This window comes from Melopsittacus undulatus (genome assembly GCF_012275295.1).
Source record: "Melopsittacus undulatus isolate bMelUnd1 chromosome 28 unlocalized genomic scaffold, bMelUnd1.mat.Z SUPER_28_unloc_1, whole genome shotgun sequence".
Lineage (NCBI taxonomy): Eukaryota > Metazoa > Chordata > Aves > Psittaciformes > Psittaculidae > Melopsittacus > Melopsittacus undulatus.
The window spans coordinates 192982-216227 of NW_022993939.1; the positions used below are offsets into that span (position 1 = coordinate 192982).

The window sequence follows — 23246 nt, forward strand, 5'->3', positions numbered from 1 at the left end:
GCCCCATCCCACATCCCTGTCCCCATCCCATGTCCCTCTCCCCATCCCACATCCCTCTCCCCATCCCCACATCCCTCTCCCCATCCCACATCCCTCTCCCCATCCCACATCCCTCTCCCCATCCCATCCCATGTCCCCATCCCTTCCCCTTCCTGGGGTCCCCAACCCTTGTCCCTCCCCCCCAATGGCCCCAGCCCCACTTCCTGCCCCACTTCCTGCCCTCCCCCCACAGCACCCCAAAAACAGGAACTGGGGGGGGGGAAGGGCAGGAAGCGGCTCTATGGGGGCGGGGCAGCCCCTCCCCATTAAGAGTCTCCCATTAATGATGCTTAAGAACAGAGGGGGATTAATCACCATGGGAACGGGGGGGGCCAGGGCCAGGGTGTCCCAATGGTGTCATTACCGTGTCCCTGGGGTGTCCTTATGGTGTCCCTGTGTGTCCCCTCGTTATCCCACCATTACCCCATTGCCCCCCATTACCCCCATTACCCCTTTACCCCCATTACCCCATTCCCCCCATTCCCCCCATTACCCCATTGCCCCCGTTACCCCATTACCCCCATTGCCCCCATTACCCCCATTCCCCCATTGGCCCCATTACCCCATTACCCCATTACCCCATTGCCCCCATTACCCCCTTGCCCCCATTGCCGCAGCTGAAGATCTGGTTCAGTGAGCGGGACCTGGAACGCACCTTCTCTTACCCGTCGGAGGGGGCGCTGCTGGCGGCCTGGGGCCCCCCCGAGGAGCCGCCGCCCCCCCCCGGGCCTGCCCCCGAGGAGGAAGATGAGGAGGAGGAGCCCCTCCATGTGCGGGGGGGGGCCGGGGGGGCTGCGGGCACGAGCCCTGCTCGTAGGTGAGACATGGGGGTCAATGGAGGGGTAATGGGGGGGTCTATGGCCATGTGGGGGGGGTCATGGGGGTGAATGGAGGGGGTCATGGGGGGTTTAAGGGGATAATGGGGGGCCTATGGTCATCGGGGGGGTCATGGAGGGGTTTATGGGGGGCAATGGGGGGGTTAAAGGGGATAATGGGGGTAATGAGGGTCTATGGACATGGGGGGTCAAGGGGGGGTAATGGAGGGGCTCATGGGAGACAATGGGGGGTAATAGGGGGTTAAAGGGGGTAATGGGGGTCTACGGCCATGGGGGGGTCGTTGGGAGGGAATAGAGGGGCTCAATGGGGGGGGTAATGGGGGGGCCATGGGGGGGTCTCATCACCGTGTTCCATCCCCCCATAGATGAATCCTGCCGCCGGTAACCCCGGCCTCTGCCCCACGGCCGGGAGGGGGGGGGTGACGATGGAGCCACCATGGAACCCCCCCCCATTGCCACCACCATGGACCTGTGGGACCCCCCCCGGGCGGGGCAGGACCCCCATGGATCCCCATAGACCCACATAGACCGGGGGGGGGGCGCACAAGGACACCATGGGGGGGTCCCAGCTCTCATTTTGTAGCTTTTATAGCGGGGGGGGGGGGGGGGCATTATTTCTAATGCGTGTTTTTTAGCTTAATTACGGTTTTTCTAAGCTTTGTCAGTATTGGGCCAACTGGAGCTGCCCCAGTTTGATACCGGGATGGGGTGGGGGGGGGGGGGTGAACCATGGCAACGTGATGGGGGGGACGACACACACCCTGCTCCCGTTGCTATGGCAACGGTTGCCGTGGCAACGAAGCGTTTATCTCCCTCCTGTCACCCCGCGGTGCTGTACGCGACAATAAACGCTCAACCGATGCTATTGTGACACCGGGGATGGGGGGGGGGGGACCGGGACCCCAAATTACCCCTTGGGGGGGTAATGGGGGGGGTCTATGGCCCCATAATAAACGGAGCCCTTATGGATTGTGCGGCGCTGCTCTACCCGGTATTACGGTAATGCAGACACCGCGCATGCGCGGAGCTCGCTGATTGGCTGCTTGCGGCGTGAGGCGGAGCGCGGCCGGCAGCCATGGCGGCGGCGGCGTTGGAGCGGTGGGTGTCCGGGGAGCTGCAGGAGCTGCTGGGGCTCAGCGGCCGCCATGTCCCCGGTTACCTGGTGGCGCTGGCCCGGAGGAGCCGGAGCCCCGAGGAGCTGCTGGAGCGGCTCCGGGACACCGAGGCCCTGCGGGTGGACGAGCCCCGGGTGCAGGCCTTCGCCAGGGAGCTGTGGGGGAAGGTAGGCGGGGCCTGGGGGGGAGTGGGCGGGGCCGAGGGAGAAAGTAGGCGGGGCCGAGGGGGAAAGTAGGCGGGGCCGGGGGGGGAGTGGGCGCGGCCGAGGGGGGAAGTGGGCGGGGCCGAGGGGGAAAGCAGGCGGGGCCGAGGGGGAGTGGGCGGTGCCGAGCGGGAAAGTGGGCGGGGACGAGGGAAAGTGGGCGGGGCCGGGGAAGAGGGCGGGGCCGAGAGGGGAAAGTAGGCGGGGCCGGGAGGGAAGTGGGCAGGGCAGGGGTGAAGTAGGCGGGGCCTAGGGAGAAAGTAGGCGGGGCCGTGTGGAAGGGGGATGGGCCGGGGACGTGGGCGGGGCCGAGGGGGGAAAGTAGGCGGGGCCGAGGGAAAAGGTAGGCGGGGCGAGTGGGCGGGGCCGAGGGGGAAAGTAGGCGGAGTCGGTGGAAAGTGGGCGTGGTTTGCGAAATGGAGGCGTGGCTTTGAACCGTTTAAGGAGATAGTAGGCGGGGCTATGTCTCAAAGGGGGCGTGTCCTGACCGTGGCCCCGCCCCCCAGGTGCCCCGGGAGGCGCGGCCGGAGCCGCCTGCGCGCGCGGCCGAGCGCGCGGCGCTGGAGCTGCAGCGCCGCAGCCAAGGCTACCGATTGGTGGAGAGCGACGACGAGGGGGCGGGGCCTGCGCCGAGCCCCGCCCCCTCGCGTGGCTCCGCCCCCAGCGCCTCACGTCACCGGCACCTCCGGAGGCGACGCTCCGAGTCCCCCGAGGCTCCCAGCCCCCCCCCATCGCCCCCCCCACCGTGAGTATACCGGGATTTGGGGTCCCCCCACCCCATATCCAAGGTCTCCCTCTTGGGATCCCATTGGATGCAGAGCATCCTTTGGGATTCGGGGGGTTCCCACCTTTGGGATCGCATCCAACCCATGTGGGTCCATCCCATAGGGCTCCGGACCCCCCCGAGGAGCCGGAAGCGGAATGGGAAGCGTCGGAACGGGAACGGCTCCGGGATCTGGAGGAGCGCGATGCCTTCGCCGAGCGCCTGCGGCGCCGGGATCGCTCCCGCACCGTCCTCACCCGCCCTGACGCCAAGGTGAGGGGCACGGCTGGGAACGGGGGGGGGGGGGATTAGGGATGTCTGTGAGTTAGGGTTCCTCAATGGGGTTTAGGGAGGGTTCAATAGGAATTGATGGCTCCGGATGGGATCTGGAGCTCGCAGCCAGGGTGAAGGGGTCTTTGACACTTGGAATCCCTGGTGACAATCCCAGAGGGCATTTGTTGTTCCTACATGGAATTGAGTATCCTTGGCTGGGGTTGATGGGTGCTTTGGGATCTCCTCCCTTATTCCCCCCATTTTTCTCCCTTATTCCTTATTCCCCCATTTTCCCCCTTATTTCTTCCTTTTTCTTCCCTTATTCTTTCTCTTCCCCCCCTTATTCCTCCCATTTCCCCCCTTTATTCCTCCCATTTCCCCTCTCAGGCCTACGAAGAAGCCCAGAAACGCCTCAAAGTCGCTGAAGAAGACCAGAAAACACTGGTGAGCCTCATTCACTCGATTACCCTGCATCCCAACACATCCCAGCACATCCCAACGCATCCCAACGCATCCCAACGCATCCCAGCGCATCCCAATGCATCCCAATGCATCCCCCGCAGGTACCGGAGCTACGGAAGCGATCCCGCCGGGAGTACCTGGCCAAGCGGGAGCAGGACAAGCTGGAGGAGCTGGAGGCTGAGATCGCGGACGAGGAGCAGCTCTTCGGGGAGGAGGTGCTCTCGGGGCCGGAGCGGAGCCGCCTGCGCTACAAGCGCCGCCTGCGGGACCTGGCGCGCGAGTACAAGCGGGCAGGGGAACGGGAGCGGCTGGAGAAGAGCCAGCGGTACCGGATGCCTGAGGAGCGGCGAGGAAAGGTCCTGACCCCTGCCCTGACCCGGTCACCATGGGATCCCCCCCATTACATCCCATCACTTCCTGGTGTTCCAAACCCTTCCTGTATCCCAATGGGATCCCCTCCATCGCCTCCCATCAGTTCCTGGTGCTCCAAACCCTTCCTATATCCTGGTGGGATCCCCCCCAGTGCTGCCCATCTGTTCCCAGTGCTTCCAACCCTTCCTGTATCCCAATGGGATCCCCCCCAGTGCTGCCCATCTGTTCCCAGTGCTTCCAACCCTTCCTCTATCCCAATGGGATCCCCCCCATCACTTCCCATCAGTTCCATGTACCCCAAATCCCTCCTCTCTCCCTTTAGGATCTCCCCCATCACCTTCAAGACCCCGTCCAGCATCCCAGATCCATTCTTTACCTCTCCCACATTGTCCACCATTACCCTTGGGACCCCCTCCAGAGCCCGAATCCATCCCTTACCCCCATATATCCATCCCTTACCCCCCATATCCATCCCTTCCCCCCCAATCCATCCCTTCCCCCCCATATCCATCCCTTCCCCCCCCAATCCATCCCTTACCCCCCATATCCACCCCTTACCCCCCAATCCATCCCTTCCCCCCAATCCATCCCTTACCCCCCAATCCATCCCTTCCCCCCAATCCATCCCTTACCCCCCAATCCATCCCTTCCCCCCAATCCATCCCTTACCCCCCAATCCATCCCTTCCCCCCAATCCATCCCTTCCCCCCCAGTCCATCCCTTCCCCCCCATATCCATCCCTTACCCCCATATACATCCCTTACCCCCCAATCCATCCCTTACCCCCAATCCATCCCTTCCCCCCCATATCCATCCCTTCCCCCCCATATCCATCCCTTACCCCCATATCCTTCCCTTCCCCCCCATATCCTTCCCTTCCCCCCCATATCCTTCCCTTCCCCCCCATATCCATCCCTTGCCCCCCATATCCATCCCTTCCCCTCCATATCCATCCCTTCCCCCCCAATCCATCCCTTACCCCCCATATCCATCCCTTCCCCCCCAATCCATCCCTTACCCCCCATATCCATCCCTTCCCCCCCAATCCATCCCTTCCCCCCCATATCCATCCCTTCCCCCCATATCCATCCCTTCCCCCCCATATCCATCCCTTCCCCCCCAATCCATCCCTTCCCCCCCAATCCATCCCTTACTCCCCTATATCCATCCCTTACCCCCCAATCCATCCCTTACCCCTCAATCCATCCCTTCCCACCCATATCCATCCCTTACCCCCATATCCATCCCTTACCCCTCAATCCATCCCTTACCCCCATATCCATCCCTTACCCCTCAATCCATCCCTTACCCCCATATCCATCCCTTCCCCCCCAATCCATCCCTTTCTCCCCCATTGCAGGTGCTGGAGCCGGAGCAGCCGGAGGCAGGGGCAGAGGAGGCTCTAGCGCCGCGGGACGAGCAGCGGCGCTGGGAAGAGGAGCGCATGGAGGCAGCTGCTCTGCGCTTCGGGGCCCGTGATGCCGCTCGCCACCGGCCACAGCCCCAGTATGAGGTCCTGCTGGAGGAGGAGCACATGGTGCAGTTCATCAGTGCCAGCCAGATGCAGGGCAGCCAGCCACAGGAGGTGCGGGGGGGGTGGGGAGGGGGTGAGGGAGGGATATGGGGGGTAAGGGGTGGATTGGGGGGTAAGGGGTGGATATGGGGGGTAAGGGGTGGATTGGGGGGTAAGGGGTGGATATGGGGGGTAAGGGGTGGATTGGGGGGTAAGGGGTGGATATGGGGGGTAAGGGATGGATTTGGATGGATAAGGGATGGGTTTGGGGGGCTAAAGGATGGATATTGGGGGGGTAAGGGATGGATATGGGGGGTAAGGGATGGATTTGGATGGATAAGGGATGGGTTTGGGGGGCTAAAGGATGGATATTGGGGGGGTAAGGGATGGTTTTGGGGGGTAAGGGATGGATATGGGGGGTAAGGGATGGGTTAAGGGATGGATTTGGAGGGGTAAGGGATGGGTTTGGGGGTTAAGGGGTGGATTTGGGAGGGTAAGGGATGGGTTTGGAGGAGTAAGGAACGGATTTGGGGGGTAAGGGCTGGGTTTGGGGGATAAGGGACGGATTTTGGGGGGTAAGGGATGGATTTGGGAGGGTAAAGGATGGATTTTGGGGGGTAAGGGATGGATTTGGGAGGGTAAAGGATGGATTTGGGGGGGTAAGGGATGGATTTGAGGGGTTTAGGAATGGATTTGGGGGGTAAGGAATGGATTTAGGGGGGTAAGGGATAGATTTGGGAGGGTAAAGAATGGATTTGGGAGGGTAAGGAATGGGTTTGGGGAGGTAAAGGATGGATTTGGGGGGGGATTTGGGGGTTTAAGGGATGGGTTTGGGGGGTAAGGGGTGGATAGTGGGGATAAGGAATGGATATGGGGGGTAAGGGATGGATTTGGATGGATAAGGGATTGATTTGGGAGGGTAAGGGGTGGATTTGAGGGGTTTAGGAATGGATTTTGGGGGTAAGGAATGGATTTGGGGGGGTAAGGGATGGATTTGGGAGGGTAAGGGATGGATTTGGGGATCAAGGGATGTATTTGGTGCCGCTGTGGGTGTCCATAGGAGTTGATGTGTCCCCTATAGGAGGCAGCTCCGGCCGTGTCCGAGGCCGAGCGGCGGCGCCAGTCGGTGCAGGAGCAGCGCCGCAGCCTGCCCATCTTCCCATACCGGGATGAACTGGTGGCTGCCATCGCCCAGCACCAGGTCCTGGTCATCGAGGGCGAGACAGGCTCGGGGAAGACCACACAGATCCCACAGTACCTGCATGAGGAGGTGGGGGGCTATGGGGGGCAATGGGGGGCAATGGGGGGCTATGGGGGGCTATGGGGTTTGGGGTCCCCCCCACCTTTGACTGTGTCCCCCCCCATTGGCCAGGGCTACACGCGGCAGGGGTTGAAGATTGGCATCACACAGCCACGGAGAGTGGCTGCCATGAGTGTGGCAGCACGGGTGGCTGTGGAGATGGGAACCAAGCTGGGCAATGAGGTGAGGGGGAGTGGGATGTGGGGTGTGGGATATGCAGTATGGGATGTGGGGTATGGGGTATTGGATATGCAGTATGGGATGTGGAGATGTGGGATGTGGGATGTGGGGTGTGGGGTATGGGGTATTGGATATGCAGTGTGGGGTATGGAGATGTGGGATGTGGGGTATGGGATATGGGGATGTGGGATGGGGGGTATGGGATATGGGGTATTGGATATGCAGTATGGGATATGGGGTGTGGGGTATGGGATATGGAGTATTATATATGCAGTATGGGATACAGTATGGGGTATGGGATGTAGAATATGGGGTATTGGATATGCAATATGGGATATGGAGATGTGGGGTGTTGGGTATGGGATATGAGGTGTGGGATGTGGGGTATGGGATGTGGGATATGGGGTATGGAATATGGAGATGTGGGGTATGGGGTATGGGATGTAGGATATGGGGTATGGGATATGGGGTATGGGATATGGGGATATGGGTTCATGTGAAGGCCGTACCCCCAGGTCGGGTACAGCATCCGCTTCGAGGACTGCACGTCGGAGCGCACAGTGCTCAAGTACATGACGGATGGGATGCTCCTGCGGGAATTCCTCACCGAGCCCGACCTCGCCTCCTACAGGTGCCCATGGGGACATGGGGAGGGGGTGTCCTGTGCTCTGCTTGGGCTGGCTGGTGTGGGTTGGGGTCACCATCACTGTCCCCATGGCCTCGTGTGTGTCCCCATGTCCTTACGTGCATCCCACGCTCATCCCAATGTCCTCACACCCATCCCCTGCCTGTCCCCATGTCCTTATGCGTATCCCATGCTCATCCCAATGTCCTCATGCGTGTTCCCATGTCCTTATGTGCATCCCACACTCATCCCAATGTCCTCACGCCCATCCCCTGCCTGTCCCCATGTCCTTCCGTGCATCCCATGCTCATCCCCATGTCCTTTCGTGTGTCCCCTGCCTGTCCCCATGTCCTTACGTGCATCCCACGCTCATCCCAATGTCCTCACGTGTGTCCCCTGCCTGTCCCCCTGTCCTTATGTGCATCCCATGCTCATCCCCATGTTCTCACGCGTGTCCCCTGCCTGTCCCCATGTCCTTACTTGCATCCCATGCTCATCCCAATGTCCTCATGCCCATCTCCTGCCCGTCCCCATGTCCTTCCATGCATCCCACACTCATCCCAATGTCCTCACACATGTCCCCATGTCCTTACGTGTATCCCACGCTCATCCCAATGTCCCCCCATGTGTCCCCATGTCCTTCCGTGCATCCCACACTCATCCCCACGTCCTCCTGCCTGTCCCCATGTCCTTCCCTGCATCCTACACTCATCCCCATGTCCTCACATGTGTCCCCATGTCCTTCCATACATCCCACACTCATCCCCATGTCCTTCCCTGCATCCCACACTCACCCCCATGTCCTTCCGTCCATCCCACACTCACCCCCATGTCCTTCCCTGCATCCCACACTCACCCCCATGTCCTTCCCTGCATCCCACACTCACCCCCATGTCCTTCCATACATCCCACACTCACCCCCATGTCCTTCCCTGCATCCTACACTCATCCCCATGTCCTCACATGTGTCCCCATGTCCTTCCATACATCCCACACTCATCCCCATGTCCTTCCCTGCATCCCACACTCACCCCCATGTCCTTCCCTGCATCCCACACTCACCCCCATGTCCTTCCATACATCCCACACTCACCCCCATGTCCTTCCGTCCATCCCACACTCACCCCCATGTCCTTCCGTCCATCCCACACTCACCCCCATGTCCTTCCGTCCATCCCACACTCACCCCCATGTCCTTCCGTCCATCCCACACTCACCCCCATGTCCTTCCGTCCATCCCACACTCACCCCCCCCCCTCCCCATGCCCAGTGTGCTGATGGTGGACGAGGCCCACGAGCGCACGCTGCACACGGACGTGCTCTTCGGGCTGCTCAAGGACATCGCTCGCTTCCGGCCGCAGCTCAAGGTGCTGGTGGCCTCAGCCACGCTGGACACCGGACGCTTCGCTGCCTTCTTCGACAACGCGCCCGTGTTCCGCATCCCCGGGCGCCGCTTCCCTGTCGACATCTACTACACCAAGGTGGGAGCCGGGTATGGGATGTAGGGGATAGGGGGGTGGGATATATGGGATAGAGGGTGTGGGGTATGGGATACAGGATATGGGGTATGGGATATATGGGATAGCGGGTCTGGGGTATGGGATATATGGGATAGGGGGTGTGGGATATATGGGGTGTGGGGTATGGAATGTGGGATATATGGGGTGTGGAATACGTGGTATGGGGTATGGGATATATGGGATATGGGGTATGGGATATATGGGATACGGGGTATGGAATATATGGGGTATGGGGTATGGAATGTGGGGTATGGGATATGGGATATATGGGATATGTGGGATATGGGGTATGGAATATATGGGGTATGGGATGTGGGGTATGGGATATGGGATATATGGGATATGGGGTATGGAATATATGGGGTATGGGATGTGGGATATGGGGTATGGATTATATGGGGTATGGGATGTGGGATATGGGGTATGGGATGTTGTATATATGGGATATGGGGTATGGGATATATGGGATATGGGATGTGGGGTATGGGGTATGGCATATATGGGATATGGGATATGTGGGATATGGGGTATGGGATATGGGCTGTGGATATCAGATATAGGGGATATGGGAGATATGGGGTATGGGATGTGGGACATGGGGGACCGTGGCCAATAGGCACACAGGGGACACCTGGTGACGCTGCCATCTCCCCATCCCCCTCTGCAGGCTCCTGAGGCCGATTACCTGGAGGCGTGTGTGGTGTCAGTGCTGCAGATCCACGTCACGCAGCCCCCCGGGGACATCCTCGTCTTCCTCACCGGCCAGGTGCGGACCCTCATCCCTATGGATGTGACCATTGCATCCCTATGGATGCCCCCATTGTATCCCTATGGATTTGACCATTGTATCCCTATGGATGCTCCGTGTCTCCCACAGGAGGAGATCGAGGCGTGCGTGGAGCTGCTGCAGGAGCGGTGCCGGCGCCTGGGCTCGCGCCTACCGGAGCTGCTGGTGCTGCCCATCTATGCCAACCTGCCCTCGGACATGCAGGCTCGCATCTTCCAGCCCACCCCCCCCGGCGCACGCAAGGTGCTGGCCCTTTAAGAGAGGGGAGGGGCTGAAGGGGAGGAGCCAAGGGGGAAGGGTGGGGCTAAAGGGGTGGGGCTTAATGGGGTGGGGTTAAAGGGGAGGGGCTTAATGGGGTGTGGTTAAAGGGGAGGGGCTTAATGGGGTGGGGTTAAAGAGGAGGGGCTTAAAAGGGAGGGGTTAAAAGGGGTAGAGTCTAAAGGGGAGGGATTAATGGGGGTCTAAGGGGGCGGAGCTTAAAGGGGTGTGGTCCAAGTGGGAGGAGCCTCCACGTCCCATTCCCCCCCATAGGTGGTGGTGGCCACCAACATCGCGGAGACCTCGGTGACCATCGACGGCATCGTCTACGTCCTGGACCCCGGGTTCTGCAAGCAGAAGAGCTACAGCGCCCGCACCGGCATGGAGTCCCTCGTGGTCACCCCCTGCTCAAGGGTGCGTGCGGCCCTGCCACCCCCAACACCCCTTGTATCACCCCCAACACCCCTCCTGTCACTCCCATCACCTCCCAACACCCCTTGTGTCACCCCCATCACCTCCCCATCACCCCTCGGTACCCACAGCTGGCTCTGTCCCCTCCTTTGACCCTTCTATAGGGTCCCTATGGGCAGCTGTATCCTGGTGTGCTCACATCAATTCGTTACCATGTCCCCACATTCCTGTGTCCCCACATCCCTGTATCCCCCATGTCCCTGTATCCCCATCCCTGTACCCCATGTCCCTGTATCTCCATGTCCCTGTATCCCCATCCCTGTACCCCCATGTCCCTGTGTCTCCATCCCTGTACCCCATGTCCCTGTATCCCCAATGTCCCTGTACCCCATGTCCCTGTGTCCCCACATCCCTGTATCCCCCATGTCCCTGTATCCCCAATGTCCCTGTATCCCCATGTCCCTGTATCCCCATCCCTGTACCCCCATGTCCCTGTGTCTCCATCCCTGTATCTCCATCCCTGTACCCCCATGTCCCTGTACCCCCATGTCCCTGTATCCCCATGTCCCTGTGTCCCCATGTCCCTGTACCCCCATGTCCCTGTATCCCCATCCCTGTATCTCCATGTCCCTGTGTCCCCCTGTCCCTGTACCCCCATGTCCCTGTACCCCATGTCCCTGTATCCCCATCCCCATGTCCCTGTCCCCCCCAGGCCTCAGCCAACCAGCGCGCAGGCCGAGCCGGGCGGGTGGCTCCAGGGAAGTGCTTCAGGCTCTACACGGCCTGGGCCTTCCAGCATGAGCTGGAGGAGACTCCAGTGCCCGAGATCCAGCGCGCGGACCTGGGCTCCCTGGTGCTGCTGCTCAAGAGCCTCGGTGGGGGCTGCGGGGGGGCTATGGGGGTACTGGGGGGGTCTGGGGGGCTATGGGGGTACTGGGGGGGTCTGGGGGGCTATGGGGGTACTGGGGGGGTCTGGGGGGCTATGGGGGTACTGTGGGGGTTCTGGGGGGCCTATGGGGGTACTGGGGGGCTATGGGGGTACTGGGGGGGGTGCTGGGGGGCTATGGGGGTACTGGGGGGGTCTGGGGGGCTATGGGGGTACTGTGGGGGTTCTGGGGGGCCTATGGGGGTACTGGGGGGCTATGGGGGTACTGGGGGGGGTGCTGGGGGGCTATGGGGGTACTGGGGGGGTACTCGGGGGGGTACTATGGGGGTACTGGGGGGGTTCTGGGAGGCCTATGGGGGTACTGGGGGGGTACTGGGGGGGGTACTGGGGGGGTTCTGTGGGGCCTATGGGGGGTACTGGGGGTTACTGGGGGGGGTGCTGTGGGTGCTATGGGGGTACTGGGGGGGTACTATGGGGATACTATGGGTCCTGTAGGGCGATACTGTGGGGGGTACTATGGAGGTACTATGGGTCCTATAGGGCGATACTGTGGGGGGTACTATGGGGGTACTATGGGTCCTATAGGGGGATACTGTGGGGGGTACTATGGGGGTACTATGGGGATACTATGGGTTCTATAGGGGGTATTGTGGGAGGTACTATGGGGGTACTATGGGTCCTATAGGGCGATAGTGGGGGGGGTACTATGGGGATACTATGGGTCCTATAGGGAGATACTGTGGGGGTACTATGGGTCCTATAGGGCGATACTGTGGGGGGTACTATGGAGGTACTATGGGTCCTATAGGGGGATACTGTGGGGGTTACTATGGGGGTACTATGGGGATACTATGGGTCCTGTAAGGGGATACTGTGGGGGGTACTGTGAGGGGTTCTGTGGGGGGCCCTGTGCATCCTATAGGGGGATCCTATGGGGGGTTCTATGGGCAGTACTATGGGTGGTCCTATGGATCCTATGGGGGGCCCTATGGATCCATTAGGGGGATCGTATGGGGAGTGCTATAGGGGGTGCCTATGGGGGATTCTATGGATCCTGTGGGGGTTGCTATGGGGATACTGTGGGGGTCCCTATGGGGGATCCCTATGAGGGGTCCTATGGGAGTCACTATGGGGGAACTATGGATCCTATTGGGGGGTCCTATGGGGATCCTATGGGGGGTTGCTATGGGGTCCTATGGATCCTGTGGGGGTCCCTATGGGGGGCCCTGTGGATCCTATAGGGGGATCCTTTGGGGTGTCCCTTGGTGACGTCCCCATCCGCAGGCATCAATGACCTGATCCACTTTGACTTCCTGGACCCTCCCCCCCACGAGACGCTGGTGCTGGCACTGGAGCAGCTCTATGCCCTGGGAGCCCTCAACCACATGGGCGAGCTCACCACGGTACTGGGGGCACTGGGAGGGGGGGGGGGCCCATGGGTGAGCACACTGTGGGACTGGGGTGATGGGGGGGTCACTGGGAGCGCTGGGGGGGGTCACTGGTGCTCACTGGTGGTCACTGGGAGCACTGAGGGGTGTCACTGGTGCTCACTGGTGGTCACTGGGAGCACTGGGGGGGTCACTGGTGCTAACTGGTGCTCACTGGGCTGTCCCCAGCTGGGCCGGCGCATGGCGGAGCTGCCGGTGGAGCCGATGTTGGCCAAGATGATCCTGGCCTCTGAGCAGTGAGTGCCCCATGGGTGTCTATGGGTGCCCCCAATGTGTCCCCATAGTGTCCTATGGGTGTCCCCCCTTGGGTGTTCTGTGGGTGCCCCCATGTGTCCCCATGGTGTCCTGTGGGTGTCCCCCCTTGGGGGTCCTATGGGTGCCCCCAGTGTCTCCCTATGGTGACCTATGGGTGATGTCTCTCTAGTGCCCTATGGGTGTCCCCATGTTGCCCTATGGGTGTCCCCCATGGTGCCCTGTGGGTGCTGTCCCCATGTTGCCCTATGTGTCCCCATGTTACCCTATGTGTCCCATGTTACCCTATGTGTCCCATGTTACCCTATGTGTCCCATGCTGCCCTATGTGTCCCCATGCTGCCCTATGTGTCCCGTGTTACCCTATGTGTCCCCATGTTACCCTATGTGTCCCATGTTACCCTATGTGCCCCATGTTACCCTATGTGTCCCATGCTGCCCTATGTGTGTCCCATGCTGCCCTATGTGTCCCCATGTTACCCTATGTGTCCCATGCTGCCCTATGTGTCCCATGCTGCCCTATGTGTCCCATGTTACCCTATGTGTCCCCATGTTGCCCTATGTGTCCCATGCTGCCCTATGTGTCCCATGTTACCCTATGTGCCCCATGTTACCCTATGGGCAGGTACGGCTGCACGGAGGAGGTGCTGACGGTGGCCGCCATGCTCTCGGTCAACAACGCTGTGTTCTACCGGCCCAAGGACAAGGTCCTGCACGCGGACAGCGCCCGGCGCGGCTTCCACCTGCCCGGGGGGGACCACCTGGTGCTGCTCAACGTCTACAACCAGGCAGGACCTGCGGGGTGGGGGTAGGGTAGGGGGTGTATGGGGTGTATGGGGTGTATGGGGTGTATGGGGTGTATGGGGTATAGGGTATGGGATATATGGGATATATGGGGTGTATGGGGTGTGTGAGATGTGTGGGATGTGGGGTGTGAGGTGTGTCAGGTGTATGGGATATAGGATATGGGGTATATGGGATGTATGGGGTGTATGGGATGTAGGGTGTATTGGTATAGGATGTGGGATATGGGGTATGGGGTATATGGGATGTATGGGACATGGGAGATGGGATATATGGGGTATATGGAATGTGGGAGATATGGAATATATTTGGTATAGGATATGAATTATACGGGATATATGGGATATGGGAGATATAGAATATATGTGATGTGGGATATATGGGATATAGGACATGAGAGATATGGGGTATAGGACAGGGTAAATGTGTGATATATGGGGTATAGAATATATGGAGTATATAAGATGTGGGATATGGGATGTGGGATATGGGCAATGGGGTATGGGATACATGGGATGTGGGATATGGGATGTGAGATATGGGCAATGGGATATGGGACACATGTGATGTGGGTGATGGGCAGGGTGCTGCTGGCTCTGGGGTTACAGGTACCCCAGTCCTGACCATGCCCATACCCGCAGTGGGTGGCGAGCGGTCACTCCCTGCAGTGGTGCTACGAGCACTTCGTGCAGGCTCGATCCCTGCGCCGGGCACGGGATGTGCGTGAGCAGCTCGAGGGGCTCATGGAGCGAGTGGAGATCAGCCCGAGCTCGTGTGGCAGCGACTACAGCCCCGTCCGCAAGGTCCCTGCTGCCCCCCCCGGCTCCATACCCATGGAGACCCCCCCCTCCCCCGGCTCCATCACCATTGACATCCCCCGGCTCCATCACCATGGAGACCCCCCCCGGCTCCATCCCCATTGACCCCCCCCGGCTCCATCCCCATTGAGACCCCCCCCGGCTCCATCACCATTGACCCCTCCCCAGCTCCATCCCCATTGAGACCCCCCCCGGCTCCATCACCATGGAGACCCTCCCCCCCCTGGCTCCATCACCATGGAGACCCACACACCCCCCGGCTCCATCCCCATTGACCCCCCCCGGCTCCATCCCCATTGAGACCCCCCCCGGCTCCATCACCATTGACCCCTCCCCGGCTCCATCCCCATTGAGACCCCCCCCGGCTACATCCCCATTGACCCCTCCCCGGCTCCATCACCATTGACCCCCCCCCGGCTCCATCCTCATTGACCCTCCCCGGCTCCATCCCTATTGAGACCCCCCCCCCATCCCCATTGAGACCCCCCCCATCCCCATTGACCCCCCCCATCCCTGACCCCCCTGTGCCCTGCTCCAGGCCATCACAGCCGGGTTCTTCTACCACACGGCGCGGCTGACACGCGGTGGGTACCGCACGGTGAAGCACCAGCACTCGGTGTTCATCCACCCCAACAGTGCCCTGTTCGAGGAGCAGCCCCGATGGGTGCTCTACCATGAGCTCGTCTGCACCACCAAGGAGTTCATGCGGCAGGTGGGCACCTGGGGCTGGCACCAGCACCATGGGGGCAGTGCCATGGGGACAGCATCATGGGCATGGGGGCACTGGGATGGGGACAGCACCATGGGCATGGGGACAGCACCATGGGCATGGGGATGGGAATGGGGACAGCACCATGGGCATAGGGAGGTGTCCATGGGGACACTGGGACAGGGACACCACCATTACCACAGGCACGTCCCCACCTTGGCTGTGTCCCCCCCATGGGCTGGGATGTGGCCACCACTGTCCCCATTGGGAATGGGCTGGAAGGGGATCCCAAGGATGTTACCATGATGGGATGGGACAAGGACCACCTATGGGGGCTGAGGGCAATGGGATCAGACTCCCCCCCCATGTCCCTATGGGCTCGGGGCGCTGTGAGAGCCCCCCCTGATGTCCCCATTGTCCCCAAGGTGATCGAGATCGACAGCGCGTGGCTGCTGGAGGTGGCTCCACATTACTACCAGGCCAAGGAGCTGGAGGACGGCAGCACCCGCAAGATGCCCAAGAAGGTCGGGAAGAGCCGGGAGGAGCTGGGATGAGCCCATTGGGGACCCCAATACAGACCAGCAGGGCCTATGGGGCACGGCTCCATCCATGGTGTTTATTCTGTACATTAAGTTAAGGGGACACCGGGGGGGTGATGGGGACAATGGGGGGTTCAGGGGTCCCCCGGAGTGTCCGAGGGCTTCATGGCGAGGTGCAGGGGGGGCACCGGTGGTGGCACCGGGAGCGCGGCCACCGCGGCAGCCACCAACAGCTTCTTGTCCTGGGCCAGCGGCGTCGGGGCCGGCATCAGCTGTGGGGACAGGGTCAGGACAATGGGGACATGGGGGGCGAAGGGGGGACATGGGGGGCACGGCCACGGTCCTACCTTGTCCACGTGGTGGCAGCGGATGAGCCCCTGTGAGTTGAGGAAGAAGGTGGAGAGGGCATCGTAGGACCTGGGGGGATGGAGGCAGGGGGACATTGGGGGATATGGGGCTGGAATGAGCCCTGATCCCGGGGGTAACAGGGCTATGGGGCTGGTATCGCGTCCTATAGGACAGGGATATAGGGTTCCAGGGAGAAAGGGGCAAAGGGTGATGGGGACAGAGGGGACCCAACCTCTTGTGCTATGGGGAGAGAAGGGACAGGGGGTGATGGAGGGGTGGAAGGTGGTAATGGGGTGGCAAAGGGGTGATGGGGGTGGCAGGGGGATGGTGGGGTGTCAGTGGGTGTCAGTGGGTGTCAGGAGGTGTAATGGGTGTCAATGGGTATCAATGAGTGTAATGTCCATCTTTAGCCACAGGAGGGCGGCCTTGTGCCAATGGAAGCGCAGCACGCACAGGTGCAGGGGATGACAGAGGGGTGTCAATGGGTACCACTGGATATCAATGGGTGTAATGGGTACCAGTGGGTATCAATGGGGTTCAGTGGGTATCAGTGGGTGTCAGGGAATGTAATGGGTACCAGTGGGTGGCAATAGGTATCAATAGGTATCAATGGGTGTCAATAGGTATCAATGGGTGTTAATGGGTGTCAATGGGTGTCAGTGGGTACCAATGGGTGTCAATGGGGTATCAGTGGGGGTCAGGGAATGTAATGGGTACCAGTGGGTGGCAATAGGTATCATTGGGTACCAATGGGTGTCAATGGGTGTTAATGGGTGTCAATGGGTATCAATGGGTGTCAGTGGGTGTCAATGGGTACCAATGGGTATCAGCGGGTATCAGTGGGTGTCAATGGGTGCAATGCCCATCACTGACCGCAGGAGGGCAGCCTTGTCCCGCCGGTAGAAGCGCAGCACGCAGAGGTGCAGGGGCAGCCCCGTGAGCCTCCATCGCGCCCGGATGCTCCAGTCCTCGGGGTGCCGGGTGAGCGCCAGCACCTCCAGCCTCAGGCTGGCGAAGTAGCCCCAGGCCAGCGCCCGGCACAGCGCCACGGCCACCTGGTACATGGGCCGGCCCCTGCGGTGGGGACATGGGGGTCACAGTGTGTCCCCATAGGGGGCACCTGCCCCATAGGGGGCTGTGGGGCACTCACCGCGTGTGCATGTGCAGGAGGTGGTTGATGAACTCCACGTCGTGGGAGTAGAGGCCATAATCGGGGATCTTGAAGAAGAAATTGGGGAGCTGGGGGGGGAAATAGGGGGTCAGGTGTGGGTGATGGAGCACCCCATAGAGCACCCCACAGAGCACCCCATAGAGCACCCATAGAGCACCCATAGAGCACCCCATAGAACACCCCACAGAACACCCCATAGAGCACCCCATAGAGCACCCCATAGAGCACCCCACAGAGCATCCCATAGAGCACCCATAGAGCACCCCACAGAGCACCCCACAGAGCACCCCACAGAGCACCACATAGAGCACCCCACAGAACACCCCATAGAGCACCCCATAGAGCACCCCATAGAGCACCCCATAGAGCACTCCACAGAACACCCCATAGAGCACCCCATAGAGCACTCCACAGAACACCCCATAGAGCACCCCATAGAGCACCCCATAGAGCACCCCATAGAGCAGGGGTGTGTGGGTGCTCCCCATTGGCATCACCTCGTGCTGCAGCTTCTGGTGCATGACAGCCAAGTGCTCCTCCATGGACGGGGGCCGGCGGTCGGGGGGCTCCGGTGCCGGCCCCAGCAGGGCCGGTCCCCGCAGCAGCAGCAGGACGGAGGCTCCGGGTCCGTCCCGGACATCGATGTCATCCTCACGTCTCCCGTCCACGGTGGTGAAGGCTCCGCCGAGGCCCTCGGGGGGGGACAGCGACAGCGGCCGCGGCAGCGCCGGGCGGCGGCCACCGGGGGGCGCCACGTCCTAAGGGAGCACATAGCCCGACGGTTCATTTGCATAGCCACGCCCCCCGAGCGCGCTTGGCTCCAATCAAGGCTGCTCATTCTGCATAGCCACGCCTCCAAGCATAAGAAGCATTCGTATTGACGCAGCTCATTTGCATACGCCTCAAAACAACCCATTCGTATTGGTGGGGCTCATTTGCATAACCACGCCTCAAAACAGAACCATTCATTGACACATTGCATTTGCATAGCCACACATCCGAACAGTAAAACCAATTCATATTGACAGCTCATTTGCATAGCCACGCCTCCAAACAACGCATTCCCATTAACACATTGGCTTATTTGCATGGCCACGCCTCAAACAGGAGAACCAACTGCCACTGGCTTGGCTCATTTGCATAGACACACATCCAAACTGCAGGACCATTCCTATTGGTACAGCTCATTTGCATAGCCACGCCTCCATCCAGTACATCCCCACCTCTACAGATACAGCTCATTTGCATAGCCATGGCTCCATGCAGTAGACCCCAACCCTATAGACACATCTCATTTGCATACCCACGCCCCCATGCAGCAGAACCCATTCCCATTGGCCCATCTCACCCGCTCAGCCCCGCCCCACCCGCTTCATTTGCATATCCCCTCCCACCCCCTCCGCTCCGCGCTGCCCTCACCTGCGGCCGCGCTCGGTAGCGGCGGGGGTGCATGTGCGCATGCGCGGAGCGCTCCGGTGGGGGCCATGCCCGGAGCCGGGCGGCGGCGGCCCGGCCCTGCCGGTACATGGCGGAGCCCCCCCCTGCCTCCGGCCGGCGCTGCACTGCGCATGCGCGGCCCGGCGGCGGCTCCGCCCACTGCGCGCAGGCGCGGCGGGAGGGGAGGACGGAGCGCGCATGCGCACACGGAGGGAGAGCGCCGGGGAAGGTGACCGGGAGGGAACGCTCTACGCATGCGCCGGGTGGTTTCCCGCCATCTTTCCCATTCATTCCCCTCAGGTGCGCAGACAGCCAATAGGAACGCGGCTCTGCGGACAGGGGGCGGGGCTTAGCGCGGATAGGCGCCGGCGCCGCCGTGGCCACGCCTCCCCGGTGACGTCACACGCAGACACAACACGTGAGCCGACGCTGAAATTCACCGTTTTTATTGAAACGTAACCAAAACGGGGAGGGGGGAGGGGCTGAGGGACCCACGGGGGGGGGGGGGGGGCAGGGACAGCACCCATAGGGCAGGAACGGGTCCCCATTGGAGCTGTGGGGTGAGGACGGGCACCCATGGGGCACAAACCGGCACCCACAGTGCAGTGGGGCAGGGCCAGGCACCCGTGGGGCACGAACTGGGACCCCCCCAGTGGGGCTGGGACGGGCACTTGTAGGGACGACAGGCACCTATGGGGCAGGAAGGGGCACCCCATGGGGCAGGACGAAGACACTGTAGGGCAGGGACAAGCTCCCCACTGGAGCCGCAGGGGAAGCAACGGGCACCCATAGGGGCTATGGGGCACCCCACATCCCCCAGCAGACACGAGCCCCCCAAGGCCCTGCCGTGGGGGGGGTGGGGGGGAGCTGCCGTGGGGCTCAGCGGCCGACGCGCCCGAGCGAGCTGCAGGGAAGGGGATGGGGGGGGGGGGGAAAGAAAAGAGCAAGAAAGACAGAGGAAAAGAGGTGAAAATTGGGGTAAAACCCAGCAAAATTGGGCAAAAGCAGCGTGAGGTCGAAGGTCCCACCTGGAGCGGCGCGGGGGGGGGCGCGGGGGCCGGGCCCCCATCCAGGTCCCGGCGGAGCAGGAAGGGCCGGAGGCTGCCACGTACCGGGGACCCCCCCGGGCGGCCGGGGCTGAGGTTGAAGGGCCACGGAGGCTCCGCCTCCTCCCGCAGGACTGCATGGGATTGGTTGGGGTGAGGGGGAAGCTCCGCCCCCCGGCCTCAGTTTCCCCCCTCATTGGTCACTTACAGTCGCGCTCCGACAGGGAATAGGGCTTGATCTGCTCCTCGGGGCGCTTGGGGGGCGGGCGGCGGGGGGGGGCGGCTGTGGGGTTAGGGTATAGGGTATAGGGTTAGCTATAGGGTTAGGGCCCCCAATGGTGCCCTATGGCCCCCCCATCACTCACCGGGGCGGGTGGAGAAGAAGCCTTCGAAGATGACGAAGTTGTTGACCTACAACAGGGATATGGGGGTGATTCCCCCCCCAAGTGTGTTTCTATGGGGCACCCCATAGGACCCTGCTGCGTCCCCCCCTCTATACCTGTGGGATGGCATCCTCCAGCCCATAGTGCTTGTTCAGGAAGGCCAGGAGCTTCCCCGAGGGCCTATCCACAGCCAGGCGCCAGGGCTCCACTCGCTCGCTCTATGGAAGCATTAAGGGGGTCCCCCATGTCCCTATGGATGGGGGGGTCCCCCTTTTTGCCCCCCCATACCTGCAGCATGTGATGGAAGAGCTCCCGGCCGTAACCATGGCGCTGCAGGGATTCATGGATGTAGAAGTCCAGCACACACAGGGGCTCTGCTTCGATGTGGGCACCAGAGCGGTCCTGGGGGGGGCACAGTGGTTGGGGGGGGGCCCAATGGTTGCTAATGGGGGGTATGGGGGTGCTGGGACCCCCAAGCACTCACCAGCAGGAAGAGCTTCTTGTAGCCAACCTTGAGGAAGCCGATGACAGCGCCCTTGGGGGCTCTGGGGGGCAATGGGGGTTATGGGGGGGTCTATGGGGGTGTCAATGGGGTATCAACAGAGGGGTCTATGGGGGGTTATAGGTGTGTCAATGAGGAGTTATGGGGGGATCTATGGGGGGGTTATGGGGTGTCAATGGAGACTTATGGGGGGTCTATAGGGGATTATGGGAAGTGTGAATGGGTGTTATATGGATTTATTGGGGGCATCAATAATGGGTTATGGTAGGTGTCAATGGGGGTTACTGGGGGTTTCAGTGGGGGGTTAATGGGGTGTCAATTGGGGGTTATGGGGGCGTCTAGGGGGGTTATGGGGGTGTCAATAGGAGATTATAGGAGTATCAATAGGGGGTTATGGGGTTGTCAATGGGGGATTATGGGGCTGTCAATGGGGGGTAATGGGGCTGTCAATGGGTGTTACTGAGGCTGTCAATGGGTGTTACTGAGGCTGTCAGTGGGGTGTAATGGGGCTGTCAATGGGGTGTAATGGGGCTGTCAATGGGGTGTAATGGGGCTGTCAATGGGGGATAATGGGGCTGTCAATGGGGGGTAATGGGGCTGTCAATGGGTGTTACTGAGGCTGTCAATGGGGGGTAATGGGGCTGTCAATGGGTGTTACTGAGGCTGTCAATGGGGGTTACTGAGGCTGTCAATGGGGTGTAATGGGGCTGTCAATGGGGGGTAATGGGGCTGTCAATGGGTGTTACTGAGGCTGTCAATGGGGGGTAATGGGGCTGTCAATGGGGGTGTCAATGGGGTCTCTGTGGGGCAGGGCTCACCCCCGGCCCTCGGGGTCCCGCAGGATGTACAGCACATGCCGGTTGGTCTCCATGCGGCTGGCGCTGGTGACGGGGGACGGGAGGCCCTGGGCCTGGGGGGCAGAGCTGTTACCCCCCATTGCTCTCTATAACCCCTCATTGACTCCCATTGCATCCTGTTGTACCCCATCACCCCCCTATAGCCCCTGTCACCTCTCATCACCCTCTCATTGCCCCATATAGCCCCCCATCACCCCCTATCACACCCTCACTGTCCCCTATAGCCCCCAAATAGCCTTTTATTGCCCCCCCCATTGCCTCACTTCTGCCCTTCACCCCCTATGACCCCCCATCACCCTCCCACTGTCCCCTTATTGCCCCCCATTCACTTCCCATTGTCCCCCTATTGCCCCCATCATCCCCTTATTGCCCCCAATTCACCCCCCTTGTCTCCCATAACCCCTTTATTGTCCTTTATTCACCCCCCTTGTCCCCTATAGCCCCCTATTGTCCCCTATAGCCCCCATTGTCCCTATAGCCCCAATTGTCCCTATAGCCTCCCATTGTCCCTATAGCCCCAATTGTCTCTATAGCCCCCATTGTCCCTATAGCCCCAATTGTCTCTATAACCCCCATTGTCCCTATAGCCCCCATTGTCCCTATAGCCCCCCATTGTCCCTATAGCCTCCCATTGTCCCTATAGCCTCCATTGTCCCTATAGCCCCCCATTGTCCCTATAGCCTCCATTGTCCCTATAGCCTCCCATTGTCCCTATAGCCCCCATTGTCCCTATAGCCCCCCACTGTCCCCCATTGTCCCCACCTTGGCCGAGGCCTTGCCCAGCTCATCAATGACCGTCCTCAGCTGCTGCTCCAGGTCCCCTCTGCTCCATGGGGGGACACGGGGGGGTCACCCCGAGCCCCCCCCATTGAACCCCATTGCCCCCCCATTGAACCCCATTACCCCCCCCCCCATGGGTCCGCCGGTATCCCAGCATGCCCCGCGCTGCCCCTTGTCTCCCAGCATGCCCGCGGCGCCGGTACCGGTGGGCGGGCCCTCGGCGCCCCGCAGGCCGCAGGTGCTGGTCCACCACACAGACCCGGTCACCGAGCACCGGCCCGAGGTCGAACGGGAACTCCATAGCCCCGGATACCGGAGCCGGGCCCGGGCCCGGCCCCTCCGCCGCCTCCTGCACCCGCCGGGCCCGGCCCGGCCCCACCACAGCAACCAAGCCGGACTGCCGCAAGCCACGCCCCCTTAGCAACGCCGTAGCCAATGGCTGCGTCCGCTTTGCCCTCCCCTAGCAACAGGCTCCGCCCTCCCGCTCCGCCGCAAAGCACGACGGGATATATCCCCCCTTTTCCACACGCAGCCGCCGCCATTTTGTGTGGTCCGCCGCCATTTTGTGAGCGCCGTGCCTCAGTTTCCCCCGGGGAAGAAGACGACGCCG

At 61.2% G+C, this 23246-nt stretch overlaps 3 protein-coding genes across 3 annotated transcripts; 1 reads left to right on the forward strand and 2 right to left on the reverse strand.

Annotated features, from left to right (window-relative positions):
• The first annotated feature begins 1935 nt into the window (after positions 1 to 1935).
• DHX16 (DEAH-box helicase 16) lies at positions 1936 to 16179 on the forward strand. The gene is made up of 20 exons (XM_034073536.1): positions 1936 to 2157; positions 2700 to 2938; positions 3082 to 3229; positions 3617 to 3673; positions 3793 to 4047; positions 5424 to 5648; positions 6658 to 6846; positions 6949 to 7059; positions 7572 to 7687; positions 8952 to 9162; positions 9869 to 9967; positions 10079 to 10231; positions 10520 to 10660; positions 11370 to 11532; positions 12828 to 12946; positions 13160 to 13227; positions 13868 to 14030; positions 14688 to 14849; positions 15403 to 15576; positions 15999 to 16179. The coding sequence occupies exons 1-20, from the start codon at positions 1951 to 1953 to the stop codon at positions 16125 to 16127; spliced, it is 3129 nt and encodes a 1042-aa protein (XP_033929427.1). The 5' UTR covers positions 1936 to 1950; the 3' UTR covers positions 16128 to 16179.
• On the reverse strand, positions 16170 to 19175 carry C28H6orf136 (chromosome 28 C6orf136 homolog). The gene is made up of 6 exons (XM_034073586.1): positions 19051 to 19175; positions 18129 to 18389; positions 17611 to 17699; positions 17334 to 17534; positions 16460 to 16529; positions 16170 to 16384 (listed from the first exon to the last, which is right to left on the reverse strand). Exons 1-6 carry the CDS (start codon positions 19156 to 19158, stop codon positions 16247 to 16249), a joined length of 867 nt encoding a protein of 288 aa, XP_033929477.1. The 5' UTR covers positions 19159 to 19175; the 3' UTR covers positions 16170 to 16246.
• Positions 19176 to 19417: 242 nt separating this feature from the next.
• On the reverse strand, positions 19418 to 23064 carry ATAT1 (alpha tubulin acetyltransferase 1). The gene is made up of 11 exons (XM_034073537.1): positions 22840 to 23064; positions 22619 to 22679; positions 21818 to 21909; positions 20982 to 21042; positions 20786 to 20899; positions 20614 to 20715; positions 20480 to 20525; positions 20323 to 20397; positions 20097 to 20248; positions 19564 to 19972; positions 19418 to 19497 (listed from the first exon to the last, which is right to left on the reverse strand). Exons 1-11 carry the CDS (start codon positions 22935 to 22937, stop codon positions 19418 to 19420), a joined length of 1290 nt encoding a protein of 429 aa, XP_033929428.1. The 5' UTR covers positions 22938 to 23064.
• Between the last annotated feature and the right edge of the window lie 182 nt (positions 23065 to 23246).